A 19,366-nucleotide genomic window follows, 5' to 3' on the forward strand; every position below is an offset into this window, starting at 1 on the left:
CCTTCGAGTTGGGATGAGGGTCAGTCCTGACCCTTCATCAGTGTCTTCCCTTGACAATGTTCGTCTGCCCTCCGTGGCCCCAGGGCTCTCATCTGGGGAATCCACAGTGAGGGCTATAGAACAGTCTACACTTAATGGCATTAGCCACAAACGGTCACATCAGCGATGTGCACAGACCATTTCTGTGACCACCCAAGCCACATGGGTCGCTTCCCTGTTGCCGGTTATGCTGAGCTCCGCCCCCCCCCCCCCCCCCCCGCACCAGGATTCTGTGCCGCATTCCGTTCATTCATTCACTCAGCGCCCATTTCTTGTTTTAGTGTTGAGGCTGCTTGCAGGGAGCCAAGGGAACCACACACAGCCTCCTTCTGGGAGCTCCGTTCTGGAGTCTCATGACTCCCCGTTGCCCCCCAACCCTGCCATGGCTTGGACTTCCTGAGATACTAGTTACTTTCCCTCTCCTGTGTTTTGCCTGCCTTAGTGGCCCTCCCTTCCCTTGTGCTCCTCAGTCCGTACCCTCGGCATCTGTCCCATGCCAGTGATTGAGCTCTGAGGCCTGAGCTAAGTCTTTGTTCTTTGTGGCCTGGCCTTGCCACGGGATGGCACAGAGTCTTGTGTGTGGTATTTGTCATTAGTTTGGGCTATTGTACCACAATCCTGTGCAGGTGGGGGGATGGGGGATGGGTAGGATACAGCTGTCAGGAGCTGGCACTGAGACATGCAATTCCTCCATAACAGTCCTCAGAGCTTGTCAGTGAGGAAGAGCCCTCGAGTCTATGACACAGGGCTAGTCACAGGCTGGACAGCTCAGGTCCTGAGTACTGGAAGCCAGCCATTTTCTCTGTAGCAGGTAGCCTTCTTGGCTCTGTATACTGATTCCCAGACCCCTGGTTCTGTGGTCAATCAAGATGGGCTTCCAGGTCCAGAACTTAGCATGACTTAACAGTTTATATGGAAAAATTCCTTCCCTGATGGAGCCTGGTGAGAGTTTGTGCTGCTGGTCAGATGTGGCAGGGAGAGCAAGCTTAAGTGAAGATGTCAAGCCTCAGGAGACCCAATATGAAGAAGAGTGTGGGATGCGAATCAGACGCCAGCTCAAGAAACTTATCCCCAAGCAGCTGGTGCTGGAACATTCCAGAAGGTTTGCTCAGTACCAAGGGAACCAAATAGTGAGCTGAGCTTATCCACCAGAAGGTTGAAGAACAACTTGGCAAGAAAACTCCTTTGTGACACAGGATTGAGAAGTATCCCTAGAACCCGGGCAGGAGTTCAAGACCAGAGTGAGGATACTTTGCTAGAAGGCCCAGGAGTGCCTTGTCTGCCCCAACACAGCAAGAGGCAACAGGCAGTCCAGATGTCCACTTATTTCTCCATACATATTCTCAGGAGTCATAGAACTTTCTAGACTACCAGCCTGCCAGATCACCTACTGTGAAAGCTAGCATGAAGTAAAATGCAAAATGAAGAAAAGAAAAACAGATACCCAGACCCCTTCACCTCTACCCCCACCCCCAAAGATTTGGCAGGAAAGGCGACCCCTTAACTCTGACCTTTGTCAAAGACCCTGGGTGACCATGGTTCCCATGGTGGATGTTTCTCAGGTGCTTGGCTCAAGCCCGTCTGGACCCTTTACTCTCTCTCTTGTGATAGCTGCCCTTCCTGAGTCTATTCGCATAGGCCTTAGGACCCAGAGCCAACCACAGATACCACTTCTTACCCAAACCCCATTTCCTTCCCTGCAGGACGGACTGCCACCTACCGAGGGTGCTTCCCGCTGCCAGAGAACGTCACCCACACCTTCTCCTCCTCCCTGACACAGGCCAACATGACTGTGGAGACATGCTCTGGATTTTGTTCCCAGAAAGTAAGAACTATTACCATTGTGTAGTGCGTCCAGTCATACAGTGTGCATGGCGGGCTTCAGAGCAGGGGCAGGGCCCATGCTGGGTCACACACATCCACTCTGACAGCCCAAGTGGCAGCCAAGGTGTCAAGGGCAGGTTCAGGCCATATAGCCAGTGTCTCACAGGGTGTGTTGGGTAGTTCACAGGTAACACTCTCTGTGATTTGAGGCTGCATAGGGAAGGCTGTAAGCTAGAAAGAATATGCCTACCTGTCTTTCTGCATGGAAGCTCTTGACACAAATGTCACATGTTAAATTGACCTTGTTTGGACTCAGAGATGCTGGCTCAATCCTTAGGGACAGCTGATGGATTTTCCATTTTCTGTGCTAAGGGCTGTGACTGGCTTCAGGGGTCATGTCACAAGCACTCCTGTGGTTCAGTGCAGGCTTTGGAGGGGAGTGGAACTCTGCTGGGGCTAAGCTGGGCAAGGCACCAAAGCCACTGTCCCCACACTGTGTCCTTTCTCAATGGCAGAAAGAGCTGTGGGCAAAGGCCAGTGGAGGTTGCAGAGTTCAAAGTCAGAAGTGTGTGAGGTGTGGTGGGGAGCTCCGTGTCCACAGAGCACAGAGGCATTAGGCTGAGACTCAGCCACCTCACACTGTGGTGGATGCTGCCTCTCTGCAAGTGACCCTAGGTGACAGTGGTCTGGGGGGTGGGGTCTGGGGCTGATGCAGTAGCCTCGAGGCTCTGTGGTATTGGACAGCGTAACAGAGCAGAGCTAAGGGGAGGAGAGGGCATTGCCTGTGATGATGGTGACAATGACCGTGAGCAGAAACTAACACTGATCACACATACGTGCAAAGTACTAATCATTTCAAGCACTTGTTAGCGCATTCAACCTTCCTGAGGCCTAAGGGGATGGCCGGGATGATGACCTGCATTTTGGCAAGTGAGAAAACTGAGGCAGCTAATGCAGAACAATCGAGCTGTCTGCCCATGCTCACATAGTACTGGTGGAGCTGGGACCTGACAGCGGCGTGGCCCATTGTGGGGATTGGATGGAGCAGGGGCAGCCTCAGGGAAGCGGTTGTGACATCCGTCCTCTGTCTCACCCAGACCCTACAGCCCCAGTAGGTGCTGCCCTCTTCCTGTTTCCTCAGCTCTCTGGAAATGCTTCGCTGGCTGGCAAGGTGGAGGAAGAACAAAGCTTTTATAGGCGTTTTCCTCTCGCCCGGGTGCCGTGCTGACGTACTTCCCCAGCTTTGCGTCACCAGCCTTTGCAAAGCCGCTGCCATCAAGGCCCATAAGTCACAGAGCAGTCACCCCGTTTGGTGACTCGCAGACATCTGGCCTGTGAAATCACATCTCTTCTCATCCTCATGGTGGGAACTGAATTCAGTGGGGGAGGTAATAAGGACTCCGAAACAACTGTCAGACCTGCCTGAAGTTTTGAGCCATTTCCCCCATAGGGCCCTCCAAACCCCAACTTCCTTCAGAATGTAGAATGCCACTGGTCTAGGGCAGGATAAAGGCAGACTTCCCAGCAGCTTTGGAGGGGCCAGGCCTTTGCAAAGAAAGGCTGCTTTAATCTCAGCAGGGGACCGCTCATATCCCTGGGGGCTGTAGGATTCAGCTCAGGTTTGCAGAGGGATAAGCCTGGACACAGGCACAGCCAGGGCTCCTGACTCCGCCATCTGTGCTTTCAGACACTGCAACCTCTTGTGACAGAGGGTAAGGGAGAGATGAGAAAAAGAGCGGCCGGGGGAGAAAAAGTGCAGTCACCACAGCTGCAGGCCTGGACCCCTCTGCTTAGCTTTGAGTAAGTGATGTGTTTCTGTAGAACACAGTAAAGAGATACCAAGGCGACTTGGCTCACTCCTGCCTCCTTCCCAACTAGCCTCCTCCCTGGAAGTCAGCTCATTACCCTGGCTTCCTGTGACCACGTTCAGAAACTGAGTATTCAGTTGGTTGCATCCTAGACAGGTCCATTACAAATCCCACAGCTACGGGTAACACAGGGCCTGCACTCCGCTGAACTGGCCCTGTCCTGCCAGACCATCCACATTAGAGATCACTCTGTATGGGTTTAGAAAGTGAACTCCAGTCTTTCCCAGCCTCACAGATGTCCTATAATTTATTTAATCAATCCCCTGCCATTCAACTTTTAGATTGTGTCTAGTCATTTGCTTTTACAAACAGTGCTGCAGTGGCTATGTTTAGGTCATTTTGTATGAGTGAGTCTGTAAGGAAAAGAAGAGAGAATAAAAAAACCACTGCAGGTTCAGGAGGTATCTTTGTTGTTCAATCTCTGCTGCCAGAGTGCCCTTGGCAAAGGTTGTACTAACTTTGCACCTCTTTGCAGAGATGAGGGAGTGAATATAGCCACTCCCGAAGGGTTCTCTTTCTTCTGGGAGGGGACCTCCTAGGAAAATGTCCCAGTATTCTGGATGTGCCCCCCCCTGGGGGGGGCAGTCTTCTAGAGCCCAGAGAGCTCTGCCTGGTGGTTGCAGACAATAATTTAAAGATGAGAAACTCCTTGCTATTTTCAGCTCTCCTTCGTATTTACTGGCACAAATCCACATCGCTCCAGTTTTACAGTGACGTGTGCCAGAAGATCCCCGCAGGCTCTTGGTATCATAAGCCGTTTGGCACCTTAGCACCTTGTCTGACTCCCCTGCAGATGCATCTCGGGGGTGAGTTGCTGGCTTAGTTCTAGCATTTGCAGCAGCACAGCTCATCAGAGTATCAAGTGTGGGAATCATTTCACTCCTCTCTTGTCCCAGCCCTGTCGGATGGAGCAGGAGGGGACATTTCCTTGAGTCCTATTGTTGAGAGCTGCAGGGGTTTGCAACTGTGAAAAGAGTCACCCTTTACAGTGATCAAATTGAAAGTGACTTTTAGCAAAGTACATTTAGCAGGATTTGGCTGAATTGCCTAGGCTAATGTTTACCGTGCTAAAATCGTGTGTTGGGTGCCTGCAGAGCCCAGCGATGGGTGAGGCTCTGCAAGGTAGGGTTTAATGGCTGGGGAGGAGCCAAGATGCTTGGCTGAGTAAGGCTAGTGGCTGGAAGAGAGGTAGGTAAAGGGGAGGAGGAGCTGGAACACCTAGGGCAGTGTGAGCAGATGGATAAGGGGAATGGACATTGATGGTCATTGGGTGGTAACCACTATGTGAAGACAGCAACGTTGCAAGAAGAGGCACTGGGAGTCGGGGTGAAGGGCAGGGTGGGAGAAAGTTACAAAGAGCCTTGGGAGTCTGCCTTAGTGTTGAGTGGGCCGTAGTTTTCTTTTTTGTTTTGTTTTACTTGTCCCCAACAGGAAACAGGAAGCGACTGATGATGTAGTTGGGGAGGGAGGTACTGTGAGCAGCAGGACACTCCATCTGTAGGCAGGATGCTCTGGACCACAGGGAGCAGTGGGGCTCATGGGGGAAGAGCTTGAGCTGAGAGCTGCTACAGGAGCCAAATCCTCTTGAGAGGATGGGGGACCCACCTGGGAGGAAGGTGACAAAGTCTGTGTGGGTGGAGAGTGGCTCTGGCTGGTAGAGTTCTCCATAAATCCTCCTAGGAGGCAACATTCTGCAGGGTCAGCCTCAGAGATGCTTGGCAAAGCTGCCACGGAAGTCTACCTGTGATCTGGCCTAAGGGATTACAGCTGTGGCCAGAGCAGAGCCAGTAGAATATCGTCGATGCATCAGAGTGCGCCTCTGGTCCCCAGGCTGCCAGCCTGTCTCCCTTGTCTTCCCCTTACTCACTGGTATAATGGGACTCAAGGCCTCAGCTTGCAGATTTCTGGGTTTGACTTTGCCCCTCAACAAGGTCTCAGCCTTGGACTGGACCTTGAAGGTTGGAGAATTCATTGTTTCAGGAACTCCGCATTGTAGGATATTTTAGCAAGGACCCCAGATTCTACCCATGGGTTGCCAACAGGAACTCTCCCCTCAGGGGTCACAACTCAAACTTCAGACATTGGCCAAGATCTGTGGAGGTGAGATCCACAGTCCTGGAGAGCCGACTTGAATATGTTGCCCTGCCCTGCCTTTCCCGTGGCACTGAATTCCACTTTCTACATGAAGGGCTGGGGTGGGGAATGCACTGGAAGCTGGCCTGCTCATGGCCTCTGCAGGGAGTGGATTCCTTCCTGACTTCCTTCCTGTACAGAGGGAGTGCGTGGTGGGGCAACAGCGAAAGAATGCTTGGCTGTACTTTCCTGTCCCCAGTCCAAGTACTTCCTCCCCTAGAAAGGCCAGTGGCACGGCAGGACTGACCAGCACCAGCCTCATCACATCTTCACTGGGCCAGAAAATCGGCTCAGATGCCACATGCAGTGGGAATGGCCAGACCCATACTGCAATACAGACATCGAAAATGTGTCCAGACATGGGGAGGGGAGGGGAGGGGGCTGGGTGGTGCTCCCAGCAGGGTGTTCCGTGGGGCAGAGCTAAGCCTGAGGGTGTGAGCCTAGGGCAGCAGATGTGAGAGGTGGTGCTTAGAAGCAGGAGATAGAGCACCCCTTCCCTGCAGCACTTCTGAGCTACCCATTGGAGCTTCTTAGTGGGCTCAGAGAGAAGGATCTCTAGTTCGGACTAGTTAGATAACAGATTTAAGAAGCTCCGGGAAGGTAACTGAGAAATAAAGAACATCTGGGAGCAAAAACCAGCCTCTAATGATCTGTTTTCACTAGCATATGTTAATTATATATAATGATGGATTCCACTCTGGCATTTTCACGGTACATATAGTGTATTTTTATCGTGGGCACCCATCCCATCACCTTCTCCTGTTTCCCTCCTCTTTCTGTTGACCCCTTTTCTCTAGTCCCACCCAGTGTCCTGTGTGTTTTCACATCTTTATTAATGTTGATGGGAATTTCATTAGGGCTGTTTACAGAATCCTGGGTGAAAGGTTGTTTACAATAGCATAGGCTCCTTACCGGTGGCTATGCCACAGGAGGAAAATGTATTTTTTAAGATTATGTGAGCCAGATATGTACAGTGATAGCAGTGCCTGCAGCAGCCAGAAGAGGGCATCAGATCCCCTGCTAGACAGTTGTGAGCCACCCAACATGGAAGCTGGGAACTGAACTTGGGGCCTCCAGGACAGCCACAAGGGCTTAAACCACTCAACCATCTCTCTAGCTGCCCCTCCCACCAAAAAAAAATGCATTTTAAAAGCCCTCTAAAATGGTCTTGTCTAATTTCTGATTTTTTGGAGATAAAAGGAAGCTTGCTCCTTTCAGTCACCCTCGAGATCCTGATGCCTCCTTTCTTCCATGCAAGGTGGGAAGCAGCCGGGGTGGCGGGTTAGATACTTCCATTGCGCTGGCTCCATCTATGGTGATTAATTTAAAGACTGATATTTGTGTGCAAGAGCACAGACTGTTGTGGGAGTGGGAGTTCTAAAATGGGAATCCGTGAAGTCTGACACTGTCTGCAAGCAGGTTAATAAGGTGTGACTGTCCCCCCACCCCCACCCCCGTCATATTGCCTCTGGAACTAGAAGGGGAAGCATTACCCTGAGCCTGTGTTTTCCTCCAGTTTACCTGCTCTGACTAAATCCCCCTGAGCCCCAATAGATGGGAGAGTCCCACCCCAGGGAGACCCCCAGCAACCATCTTTGCCTATGGTGAAGTCTGTGGGAGTCAGAGATCAGTGATCCTTGACATAGCAGGGTTTTCTTTCGTTGGGCCGTGTATGTGCTTTCTGGGAGCAGCTCAGGACCAATGTTTAGACCAGACACGGTGGCACACACCTGCTGTCCTAGCGCTCAGGAGGCACAGGGACTGGATGACCGTGAGTTTGAAGCTAGCCTGGGCTGCACAGTAAGACTTGATCTCAAAAAAGCAAGGTCCGTGGATGGGGATCCCTGAGCTCTTGTTTTGCTTTGTAAGACCTTGGTTGCATCCCTAGGACAGCATATAGCAGAGTCGTTTAAAAGCCCACACGGAACCTGCGATATTGAACTGTGCGTGTACTCATTGTTTTAGGGGGTTGCAAAGGTAGAAAGGTAGCTGTTACAGAAAATTTGAAGGTGCAAAAATAGAAGTAAAACTTACCTATAAGTTTAATGCATCAGAAAAAAATAAGAGCTAAAAATATAGCAGCCTTTTGACCTTATCCTAGGTATGTGTGCAAGAGCTTTGTTTTCTAATATAAACATTGGGCCGTTGCATCTTACATTCATCCTCTTCTTTAAAATGACCTGAACATTTCTGTTGCCATGTTGTGATTTTTGTAGATGTATGGCTTTCCACCCTCCCCTCCTCTTCCCTCTCCTCCCTCCCCTCTCTTTTCCTTTCCTTTCCTTTCCTTTCCTTTCCTTTCCTTTCCTTTCCCTCCCCTCTGTCTGCTTCCCTTCTTTCTCTTTCTCATTTCTCCCCCTCTCTTGCTCCATTCTCTCCTTTTTTATGCATATGTATGTGTGTATATGCACGCAAGTGTGGATGTGTACGTGTTCACACACACGGGCAAGCACACATGTGCAAGAGCTCACAGGTCCATATGCATGTGGTGGTCAGAGGACAACCTTGGGTATCGTCCCTCAGAAGTCATCCACTTTGGGTTTTATTTAGGCAAGGGTCTCTCACTAGCCTGAGCTCAATAAGTAGACTGGGTTGCTGGCCTACAAGCCCCAGAGATCAACCTGACTCTACCTCCTCAGTTCTGGAATCCCAAGTGTGCACCACTACATCTGCCCTTTTTATGTGGATTCTGGAACTCAGGCCCCCGTGCTTGTAAGGCAAGCACTTCACTAATGGACCTATCTCAGGCCTACTTCCTTATTTCTTTTGTACTCTTTGCTTTCTTTTCTAGCCTGTGAGCACATTCATAATTATTTCCTTGAGCTGCGTTAATAAGGGAGCTAAGGATCTGTGGTTTTATATGTACACATGGAAGTACATAACAAACTTTGGATATGTTTTTCTGATTGTTTCTTGTCTTTCTCAAGTTGGTCCTGAGAAGGGCTTGAACTTGTGATTGTTCGAGTCCTAGTCCCTGCCTGCTATTTTTCATTTGTGATGCTGGCTGGTCCTGTCACTTCCATCCTCCACCTTTTGTGCTGCATGGAAGGAGACTGCCTACAAGAAAGTGGCATGGATCCAGTGATGTCACGACTTACGTTTTGTGTTTCCCGAGTAGCTCATTGTCCAGGCCATGATTGTTTCTCTGAGTCCTCTGAGTCCTTCACTGGTGGGACATGTTTGAGAAGCTGAATCAGGAGGAGCTGGCTCTTGCCCTGATGGTTGGATGCCAGGTCCCTGGGCTGTTGGTGGTTGGGTGTGTCTTTGCCAGTTCTTCTCTCTTACAGTGTTTGGCTTTCATAGAAGATATTCTCTGGGAAGTTGGTCTAGTTTGCCTATTACCCGTGGACTTGGATCTTCTCAAAGCCACGACAAGCCTACTGATACCCATAGGTTTCCCCAAGCCATCATGTTTGGACTTTTCTTGTACCCGTGGAATGGATGTTTAGCGTGAGCTCTGGCATCTTGAGGCTGCATGTGTGGAAAGGGCCTGCATGGAGAGCTTTACACTGAGTGGGTGCTGGTGGTCTTGCAGGTGGAGCCTCTAGCACCATTCTTTGAGCCACACCCACATGCCCACCATCCTAGCTGTTGGGTACTTTCTGGAAGGCACTTGGAGCTCGTTTCACCCCTAGATCCCACTCCCATGAATGGAGATATCCACAGCCACAGCCCAGACCTTTGCTTGTGGCTCCCTGTGAGACACAGAGCCCTACCCTCTGTATCAAGACCTGGCCCTTGCCTGATGCCTTCTCCGGGGTCAGGCTCAGTCCCATCCTGCCCAAGTCTCCATCCCAGGCAGGTGCAGGATCAAGATTATGCTGTGCATCCATCCTGCCCCAGGACGCTGACCTAACTGCCTCTCCTCCCTCTCTGCTGGATCCCAACAACCCCACTCCATGCTCAGGCTCTCTGCTTACTTTTTCTGCATGGCTTTTTTCAGCTTGTTCCCTACCGCCCCCCCTTTCCTTCTGTCTTTTTTTCCTCGCTGAAGGTTGGAGTGGGGGCAGGGGCATGGGAGAACTGAAAGTTGGAAGAGAGATAAGATTCATCAATATTTAATTTTTATGGAAATCGTGTCCTCGAAATCCCACGGGACTGAAAATTGTTCTGTGTTTTCAGGATCCAATGATGTCGTTGAGGCGGTTATGTTGTAAATAAAACTGTATTACTATGTGCAGCTCTCCCATCGCTCTGCAAACACTCGGAAACTTGGCAGTTTAATCCACTCAGGGAGGCAGAAGGGTTTGGGCCACTGGTGGGGGCAGTGACATGCTCATGAAGTGGGCAGCCCTGGGATATGAGAATGAAAGGCTCGACCTCAGCAGCATCAGTGCCACTGGGGAGAGCTAGGAGCCCTCCAGCCTCAGCAGAGCACGGGATAGGGACACCGTTGGCCTCAGCAGGGATCCCAAGATAGCAGGGCCCTAGGCATGGGATGGCTGACTCAGAGATAGTCGCTTTCTCCTCCCTTACAGCCTTTGATGCTCTTGACCTTAGCTAGCAGGAATATGGCATGGTTCATTGTCAACAGGTTTTGATGGTGCTGGAATCTAAAAAGGATGTTCATTCATTCATTCATTCATTCATTCATCTGTTCATTCATCAAACACTTACTAAAAATCTGTCACACATTAGAAGGCTGTTGTAGACCCTGAGAATGTGGCGACACACAGGACACAGAAATCCCTTCCCTGTTTACATCCTTGTGAGCGGGGCAAGACAACAAACCAGGAGAAGAAATAAAATCTAGGGTATGCTGTGCCACCGGTGGTGAGTGCAGTGGTGAAGAGAAAGGCAGGAAAGTCCGTGGGAGTTTACCCAGGAGACAGTCATCCTTAGATGTCTCAAAGCCGCTCTGTTCACAGTGGCTGGAAACAGCTCGGACGGCCGTCAAAAAGTGAGTTGGTCAGCACACGGTCCAGCCACATGGGGAATTCTATGAACAAGCTGCCGATGTGTGAAGTGGTGGGGATGGATTAAACAAATGGTTTTCTGAATGAAAGAAGCCACGCTCACAAAAACACATACTCTGCGATTCTATTTATGTGACACTCTAGAATGGGTACTGCTCATTCGCAGCGATCGAAAGCAGGATGGCGGTGGCTTAGGTTGAGGCAGGGAGAGATGTAGGAGAAAGGACAGTGGGACCTCTCAGTGGATCGAAGTGCTGCCTGCCTTGATGTGTGTTTGTCAGAGCTGACCAAGCGCTAGATGTGGGGTCAGAGCACTCCATTAGGAACTTAACAAGCAGTATGCACACACAGCGGAGGAGGACGTGGGAGAGCACTCAGTTTGGAAAGGGGTGGACAGAGGAGGCCTCACTGAGATGGGGGCTGGAAGAAAGCGAGAGTGGTGTGTGGGGAGGAACATTCCAGGCCACTAAAATAACAGGTGCAAAGGCCCTGGGTTGGGAGCCTGGCTCCGTAGCCAAGGAACGAAAGAGCCGGTGTCTTAGCTGACTCAGGCTGCTGCCTCAGCACCACAGACTGGGCAGATTAAACAGTGGGTATTAATCTTCACATAGCTCTGGAGGCTAAAGCTGGAATCATAACTTGGAGGAACCAGCAGCCTTAGTTTCTCATAAAGCCTCTCTCCTTGACCTGTATCTCCCAGGGTTGTTGGATGCTTACATTAGCCTGCTCTTCCTGTGAAAACACCGGTCACAATGAAGGGCCATCCCAACCGAATGACTTCATTTTGATTAACTCTATGGAGACTTTGTTTCTAAATAAGGTCCACTCTGAAACTCTACCATCACAGGCTGTGCAGGAATGAGCAAGACACCGCCAAGCCACTGTGTGTTCCCTATGGGTAACACAGGGGCCTGGAAGCCCCCGCTGGGGTGAAGGTTCTACTGAAGGACAAGGGAGGACGCTGGTATGGTGAAGGAAGGGGGTGAAATTGCAGGGGCTATACACCACTTTTTACCAGTTCACATCCACAGGGACTGACTTCTAGGAATGTCCCTGGTCAGGCTACCAGAGGGGCTTATTTGTAAAACAGTATGGGGCCTCTGTATGGAATCTACTTAAAGACACAGTGGGGCCTGTCAGTCCCTTGTGTCAGTGAGCACAGCACCATCCTAACATGAAGAGGGATGGGGAGGTGGGGGACAGGGATTTCTGGGCTTAGAGGAGAGGCGCCACAGTGCTGTGGGAGTCAGTGATTAGCATTTCCTCCTGACTGTGTCCCCCAGGCTCCGCTTCACCTCCCCTGGCTGCGACACTATCTCTTGTCTAACATGAGTGCATAGCTCCTCGGCTTTACCAAGCCATGCACAGAAAACGCTATTGATTTTCCTTATTTATTTATGAGATTTCTTGCTGTGGGCAAAAAATAAAAAGGTTTGTGCAGTGGCTCCCTTTGCAACAAACACCATCCTCCACCCACTGCCTTCATCTATCATACAGGCTCTGGGCCTAAGAGGCCTGCTGTGCCCCTTGGGAGACATGGGGGTGGGACTGAATGTCCCACCTACTGCCCAGCACGTAGTGGGTGCTCACAGACATGTGTTGGGGAGGTGACTGAATGCATTTCTTGAATGAACTGTGGCAAACACTTAGAAGGAAACCAAATATGTTCCATTCCTATGTGAAATGCCTACTGGATGTCAGGAATAACCACTGGGGCCCAGCTTATCTAGCCATCAGCCTACAGGGTGTATTTTATTGTCTTTTATCAATGGTGAGAGTCTGAGTGGTTGAGCATCTTGCCCATTGTTGTACACATGAACCAGATTTCACATCCAGGCCTTCAGGATTCTCTTTCTGCTGTATGATGTGGACACTCCAAAGCAGAACAAAAGCCCACTTGAAAGCTGGCTGAGCCCTCAGAAATAGGTGTGTCCAGTCTCTGTCTGATGGGGACTTTCCATTTTCAGAAAGGTTCCATCCATCATCTGAGCATGTCAGGAAGGAACAAGATTTGAGTTTCTCCACTCTTCAGTCTTTGGAGAAAAGACTATAGTATCTGTCCCCATTCTGCTGTGAGACCTCTCTAGGCCAAGGGTTGGCTTTTGTCCATTTCCGGGGGAGTGTAACTAGCCTAGGGTCTGTTGTCTAACGCGTCCGGAGCTGCCCGTGTCAGCAGAGCTGGCTTCCTGTCCCCACAGCGTCACTTATGTGACTGTCTTCCCTGATGTCCTCACTCTACCACTCCTGCCAGATGCCGGTCACAGCCTGGACCCTGTTCCAGGACCTGCCCAGCTTTCTGGGCTTTGCTCGCCTGTGCCCAGATGCTCATGCAGTGTGGTGACAGTTGTCACCCGTTCACTCTGAGCTCCTGCAGGGCAGAAGTCATATCTCACTTCTGTGACTACCTCCGGTTTGGACACAGAGCCTGGTGGTCATCCCTGCTGAGCCTGTGTGAGTGGCAGCACCTCCACAGAATGCAGCTAACACCCGAATCACAGGTACAAGCCACTCCCTCCCTGACCTCACGCTCCTCCTCTTCTTCCCTACAGGAGTTTCCTCTGGCCGTCCTCCGGGGCTGGGACTGCTATTGTACCTACCCTACCCCCCAGTTCAGCCTGCGGGATGCCGTGGATGGAGCATCGTGCAGCCAGGCCCCTGAGGCTCAGGGGCTACCTGGCTACTGTGAGGTTTACCAGACGCCTGTACAAGGTGAGCTCTGCGTACCCTCCTGGACTGTGGCGTTGGTCTGGAGCAGTGGTTCTCAGCCTTCCTAATGCTGTGACCCTTAAATACAGCTGTGGTGATCCCTAACCATGACATTATTTTCATTGCTGCTTCATAACTGTAATTTTGCAACTGTTATAAATTTTAATGTAAATATTTGATGTTTCTGGCAGTCTTAGGTGACACCTAGGAGAGGGTCGTTTTAACCACAAAGGGTTGAGAACTGCTGGTCTGGGCCCAAAGAACTCCCAAAGCTAGAAAGACTAGGTATGCCTGACTGTGAAGTCACAGGGTACAGGATATGTAGAGTTCCCTATATCTCTTCTTAGTGAATAAGGAAGAGGAAAGATTGGGTGAGGCCAGGCTTCTTTTGAAAATATGAGCTATTGGGGATGGTAGTATAAGAGGCAGAGAGGAAGAGCAATGAAAAGGGGAATAATGCAAGACTCAGAGGCATAGGAAGGGCACTTAGGTCTCAGAAGCCTCCATGTGCTTGCAGTCCCCTAGGGTGAGCATCATCACAGTTGGGCTCTGCTGATCCCAGGGACTGATAGGGAAGACTAGCTCATAAAGAGAAGCATCCCTGCTGTTGTCCAGTGCCTCCAGGGATTGCCCCCTAGTGACTTGTACATCTTCCAGCAGCCCTGGGGAGAGACCATAAGAAGCACAGCTGTTGGCCTGAGATCAGCCCAGCTTCCGTTCATTCCACTGCAGTGGCATGGCTGGGTCCATAGTTCTGTCCATTTCCCCTAGCAGAATCTGGAGTTCTCTGTGTTATGCCAAGAGACTTTGACTGTCCCAAAGAGCTAGAGTGAGGTGAGTGTCCCCAGAACACCCAATTCCCAGCCATCAGGGATGGAAGGCTTTATCATATCACCAGCCACTCAAGGTACAGGTGACAAATTGCTTAATCACCAGTCCCTTCCTGTCCAGAGGACTTCAGTAACAGCTCTGAGATCACAGTGCAGGTGAGTGACTCCATGGTGACTTCTGGGCTTTCAGACACCCGGTGCACAGACAGGAGGTTCCTGCCCAACAAGTCTAAAGTGTTTGTGGCTCTATCAAGCTTCCCTGGAGCTGGGAACACATGGGCAAGACACCTGATCGAGCACGCCACCGGCTTCTACACAGGAAGCTACTACTTCGATGGAACCCTGTACAACAAGGGTGAGCCAGGGGTGCTGGGGAGAAGAGGCAGCCCCTACGGTCCCCCACAGACCAGCCCTCCTCAGCCCCTACAGCCCCTCACAGACCAGCCCTCCTCAGCCCCTATGGTCCCCCACAGACCAGCCCTCCTCAGCCCCTACGGCCCCTCACAGACCAGCCCTCCTCAGCCCCTACGGCCCCTCACAGACCAGCCCTCCTCAGCCCCTACGGTCCCTCACCCCCTCACCAACCAGCCCTCCTCAGAGCACTGGAATTTCCCCATCGCTCCCCAGACAGTAAGGGATTGAGGGTGAAAGTTAATCTGCCCATTCCTCTTTTTTTCCTGCCAAATGGTAACTCTTCAAAACAAAAATGGTCCAGAAATGCTCAAGAACTTTATGATTTCTAATCTTTCCCCTGTAAAACTAAGCGGTCTCATTACGCTGAGTAAATTATCTTAACCGGCTCAAGTTTGTGAGCTACTCAAGAACGCAGACCCTCAGACAAGTCAAGTGGCGTCTAAATTTGGCAAAATGTATTTCTCAGTTGTCACGGGGTACAGTGTTTGCTCTGGGCTTCTGTACCAGAGTTTGGATTGCAAAAAGAGCTGATACAGTCAGAAACCAAAAAACCTAGTGTGCTTGGCAGCAAGTTCTTAAAGTGGTTGTGCATGTGTAGGTACCCTAGCCCATCTTCCCTGAGAGGCTAAGGGCACCTACAGATGCGGGAGACAGTTGCCAGATAAGCACATGGCCCTGCTTTCTCTCACTGACCTCTGTGCCCAGGCTGTAGTGACCTACAGTATTTGCCTAGGAGGCCTGTACCAGCTGCCTGGATTCACATATACATAAGTGGCCAAAGAGTGGAATGCCAGCTTCAGGGCTGCCAAGAGGCACCTGGGCTGTGGGCTCTCAGGCATGACCTAGCATTCATTTGGCTATAGTTTGAATCTTCCTCTTAATGGCGTCCTAGTCTGTTTGATAAAAATCAATCAAGGCAAATGCTTCTTGTGTTTGACCCATGACATTAGCAAGCTTTGGTAGGTAACCTCCAGTTCTAGGTTTGAGAGTTAACTTTTTCCAGGTACCAGGAAAACGCTGATGCCACCGTAGATATGGATGCTTTGCAACCACTACCGAAGGGAGGCATCTGTGTTTTCAAAACCCCAAAATAAGTTTATGGAGGGGAGCCTGTTCTCTGAGCTGGGTATCCTGACCTATGGTCCAGGGGCTCTGGGCATCATCCAGAAAGCCACTTTGTGGGTTCTCCTGCTCTGCTCCCTTAAGCCCCTGTGCTCCACACTTGGACCATATCATCTTCTGGTCCACAGTCTTAAAGTTGGGGTCTGCTCTTGTTTATTGATTGCTGTCATATTTATTCTTCCTGTTGCTGTGACAAAATAACGCAGACGCAAGCAACTCAAGGAAGGGCAGGTTTATTTGGATCACAGTTTGAGATGGAGTCCATTGGGGAAGTCAGGGAGCAGAAGACTGGGGTGGCTGTGTCTGCAGTCAGGGAAAAGAAAAGCAATGGAGGCTTATACTCAGCCAGCTTCCTCCTCTTCTGTGGTACAGGACCTGGTTCAGGGCAAGGGTGTCACTTTCCTTTGGGGTAGGTCTGGCTCCTTCAATTAACCCAATCAAGATTGTCCCCCATGGACATGGACAGTGCCATATCCTTCACGTGTGTGCCCAGAGCCTTGTCTCCTAGCTGAGTCCAGTCTTATCAAATTATATCACTAGCCACCAACTGATCCAAAATCCAACACAAGGAGCTACGAGAGCTTTGTGGAATCCTGTGACTCTGGGGACCAATGAGTCAAGTCTGATCTTTCCTTTCAGTCAGCTGTCACTGAGATTCTAAGTGCACAGTGCTTCACCAAGGATCCAAGGGAGGGTGTGGGTAGCAGAGATAATTGGTCTGGGGGACAACCCTCCATTCATGAGAGTAGGGTTCTGAGTCCTCAAATGTCGTGCCAGACTTGTCCTGGATCCTGTAGTAGAGAATCTTTACTCGTGTGATAGTCCAGGGACCTGTGACAGGCTATGGCATAAGGTCATAGGGAGGCTCCTACTGTTTACAGTCACTGGCCCATGATGGCTGTCTTGTCTCTCCTGGAGAGGTGGCTAGAAGATAGGGGCTTCACAGGAACACTCAAGGGCTCAGAGACAAAGCTCTAGCACAGTTGTCAGGATGCTGTGTGACACTGTGTAGGTCACATACCCACTCTGAGCCTCTGTCTTCGTCTGGGCCAAAATTCTTTATAATGCTCCTCTGGAATTATCTCCCTGGAAAGTCCGACGTGTGTATCTAAAATCAGACCCTGGGGACTGCAGGAGGTAATTTGCCTCATGCCGTTGTGAGCATCCTCTTCCCTACTGGTAGACACCTCCTGTGCACACTTTCCCTGAGACAACAGTCACTCCTGTGAAGGCCTCTCCTGACCCCATTCATAGAACCCCCAGTACCTTCTCATTAGTCCTTGTGTTATTGTGGAAGTGGGATCACCCCAAGTGAGTGTGAGGATACCTTCCTCCACAGAGGTCCTCTGATTCCTCCTGAGCAGGGTTCAAGGGTGAGAAAGACCATTGGCGGAGCCGGCGCACCATCTGTGTGAAGACACATGAGAGTGGCCGGAGGGAGATCGAGATGTTTGACTCCGCCATTCTCCTGATCCGGAACCCCTACAGATCTCTAGTTGCCGAATTTAATAGGAAATGCGCTGGACACCTGGGCTATGCCCCTGACCGCAACTGGAAGAGCAAAGGTGAGGGACTGATGGCCTGGGCAGGGGACTGACAGGTGTACCAGGGTGGTGCAAGATCAGAATACATGTTCCTGGCTGTGGGAAGGCCTGGTCGCACTCATTTCTCCCAATCTTCCCCAAGCTTGCTCTGTCCACACAGTATGGCACTTTATATGACTGTCATGCCGATGGCAAGCCAAAATCCTCCTCTATCCACCCCCAGTGGTGGGTGGTGAGGTTACATAGACCTAGGGGTTGCATAGAGCTGAGACAGCCCTAGGCGCACATGTCCCTGTCTGCCTCTCAGCCTGAATCAGGAGGCCATGTTCACCTGTCATTCAGAAGTGGGAAGGGAGTGTGCACACCTGGTCTGTGTCCAGGGTTTAGCATGATCGTCCTTCCTAAGCTTCCCCCACCAACTTTTCTGTGGTTTGTCCAAGTAACTCTCCAGATGAGCCCAGAGAGTAACTTGATTTGTCTGGGGTACCTGGGTGATGGTGGGCAGGGCTGGGTCTTAATCCTGCTTCCGAGTCAGCTTGGGCAACCAAATGGGGTCTTAAATAACTGTTCTTTATTCTTCATGTCCAGTGAGGCCCTTCTCCCAGGTTTCAGACAGTACTCCACGGCCATGTGGCAGAGACCCTCTTTTTGTAGGGACACTCATCCCATCTCAAGGCCCACACTCTCATGACCTCATCTAAACTAGATTGTCTTCCAAAAGCCTCTTTTATACACACTATCATACTCAGGTCTAGGAACATCAATATAAGTTACAGACATTCAGTCATAACACCCTCGTTTCCTGATGTGGCACAGACGCTCTCTTTATGAAGTGATCCTCTTGACCTCAGATCCATTTGCCAGGCCCTGGCTGAAGATCCTGCCCTTGAAGAACTGTGGTCTGGTCTTTGCCCCTCTACTCATAGATTGAAGCCTAGTCCCCATTATGATGATATTTGATGGAGGTGCACATCTGGAGGTGACGATGCCGGTTAAGTCACAAGCAAAGCTCTACCCAGGGAAGCATGGGTGGAGATGCTACAGGGCCAGCGCCAGCTGAACCTGTGCTTCCAGGGCTGACCGGTGACTCGATGTTTTCAGTCATTTCCATCCGTAGTGCCTCCTGCCTAGGCCAGACCCCTGCAGCCATCCTCTGCTTTTGGGCATGCAGGGACAGTGGCAAGAGATCACCCTGCAATACTCATGCTGACTCCTCCACTGGCTCTTACAAGCCTTAGAACCCTGAGCAAGCTTCAGCCTTTTCCCAAGAGATCAGTTTGTTTGTTTGTCTGTTTGTTTTTTCACCTTCAAGACCAGGATTGTCTCATCTCATAGGATTATTTTGAAGATGACAGAAAGCAAGCCATAGTATTCCAGGCATATCAGTAGCTTAACTATGGAAACTTTTAGACAATATGGAAATATTTTAGACAAAATATTATTCAGCTTAGACTGTTCTGGAAATTTCTGTGTACCCCAGGCTGGCTTTGACTCCTAATTCTCTATTTCAGCCTCTGGAATACTAGGGTTCTAGGTGTGTAGTAAATCTGCTGCCCATGATTGGAAACTCTTACTTGAGACCATCTTTGTTTTCACACTCTTCGCACTCCAAAAATAATTTCTTTATATTTTTTTTAAAAAGGGCATCTCATGGTATCGATCTGCAAAAGCTTTGAATCTTCCCCCTTCTCTGTGTCTCCATCCTGCATCCTGCCTCCCAGCGATGTCACAGGTTCAAATTGGCACACATACTTTACACACCACATTCTCTTAGCATGACGGACAGAGCTACTCAGCACCCTCACCTTCCTGGGGCCCAGAAGCTGATGGCATACATTAACCACTTGCCATTCACAGAGCCGTGGTCCCCAACCTTCCCAATGCTGTGACCTTTTGATACAGTTCCTCGTGTTGTGGTTACCCCCAACCATAAACTTATTTTCATTACTACTTCATAACTGTAATGTTGT

At 50.5% G+C, this 19,366-nt stretch overlaps 1 protein-coding gene across 7 annotated transcripts in view; it reads left to right on the forward strand.

Moving 5' to 3' along the window:
- Wscd1 (WSC domain containing 1) overlaps window positions 1–19,366 on the forward strand; it is a 41,302-nt gene that overhangs the window by 20,324 nt on the left and 1,612 nt on the right. For all 7 annotated transcript variants that reach the window (XM_057774725.1, XM_057774722.1, XM_057774721.1 and 4 more), the window contains 4 exons: window positions 1,743–1,864; window positions 13,330–13,489; window positions 14,507–14,671; window positions 17,217–17,417. In XM_057774725.1, coding sequence (XP_057630708.1) covers window positions 1,743–1,864; window positions 13,330–13,489; window positions 14,507–14,671; window positions 17,217–17,417 — 648 coding nt within the window. The remainder of the gene's footprint in view (window positions 1–1,742; window positions 1,865–13,329; window positions 13,490–14,506; window positions 14,672–17,216; window positions 17,418–19,366) is intronic.

The sequence above is a fragment of the Chionomys nivalis genome, chromosome 7 (assembly GCF_950005125.1).
Source record: "Chionomys nivalis chromosome 7, mChiNiv1.1, whole genome shotgun sequence".
Classification (NCBI taxonomy): domain Eukaryota; kingdom Metazoa; phylum Chordata; class Mammalia; order Rodentia; family Cricetidae; genus Chionomys; species Chionomys nivalis.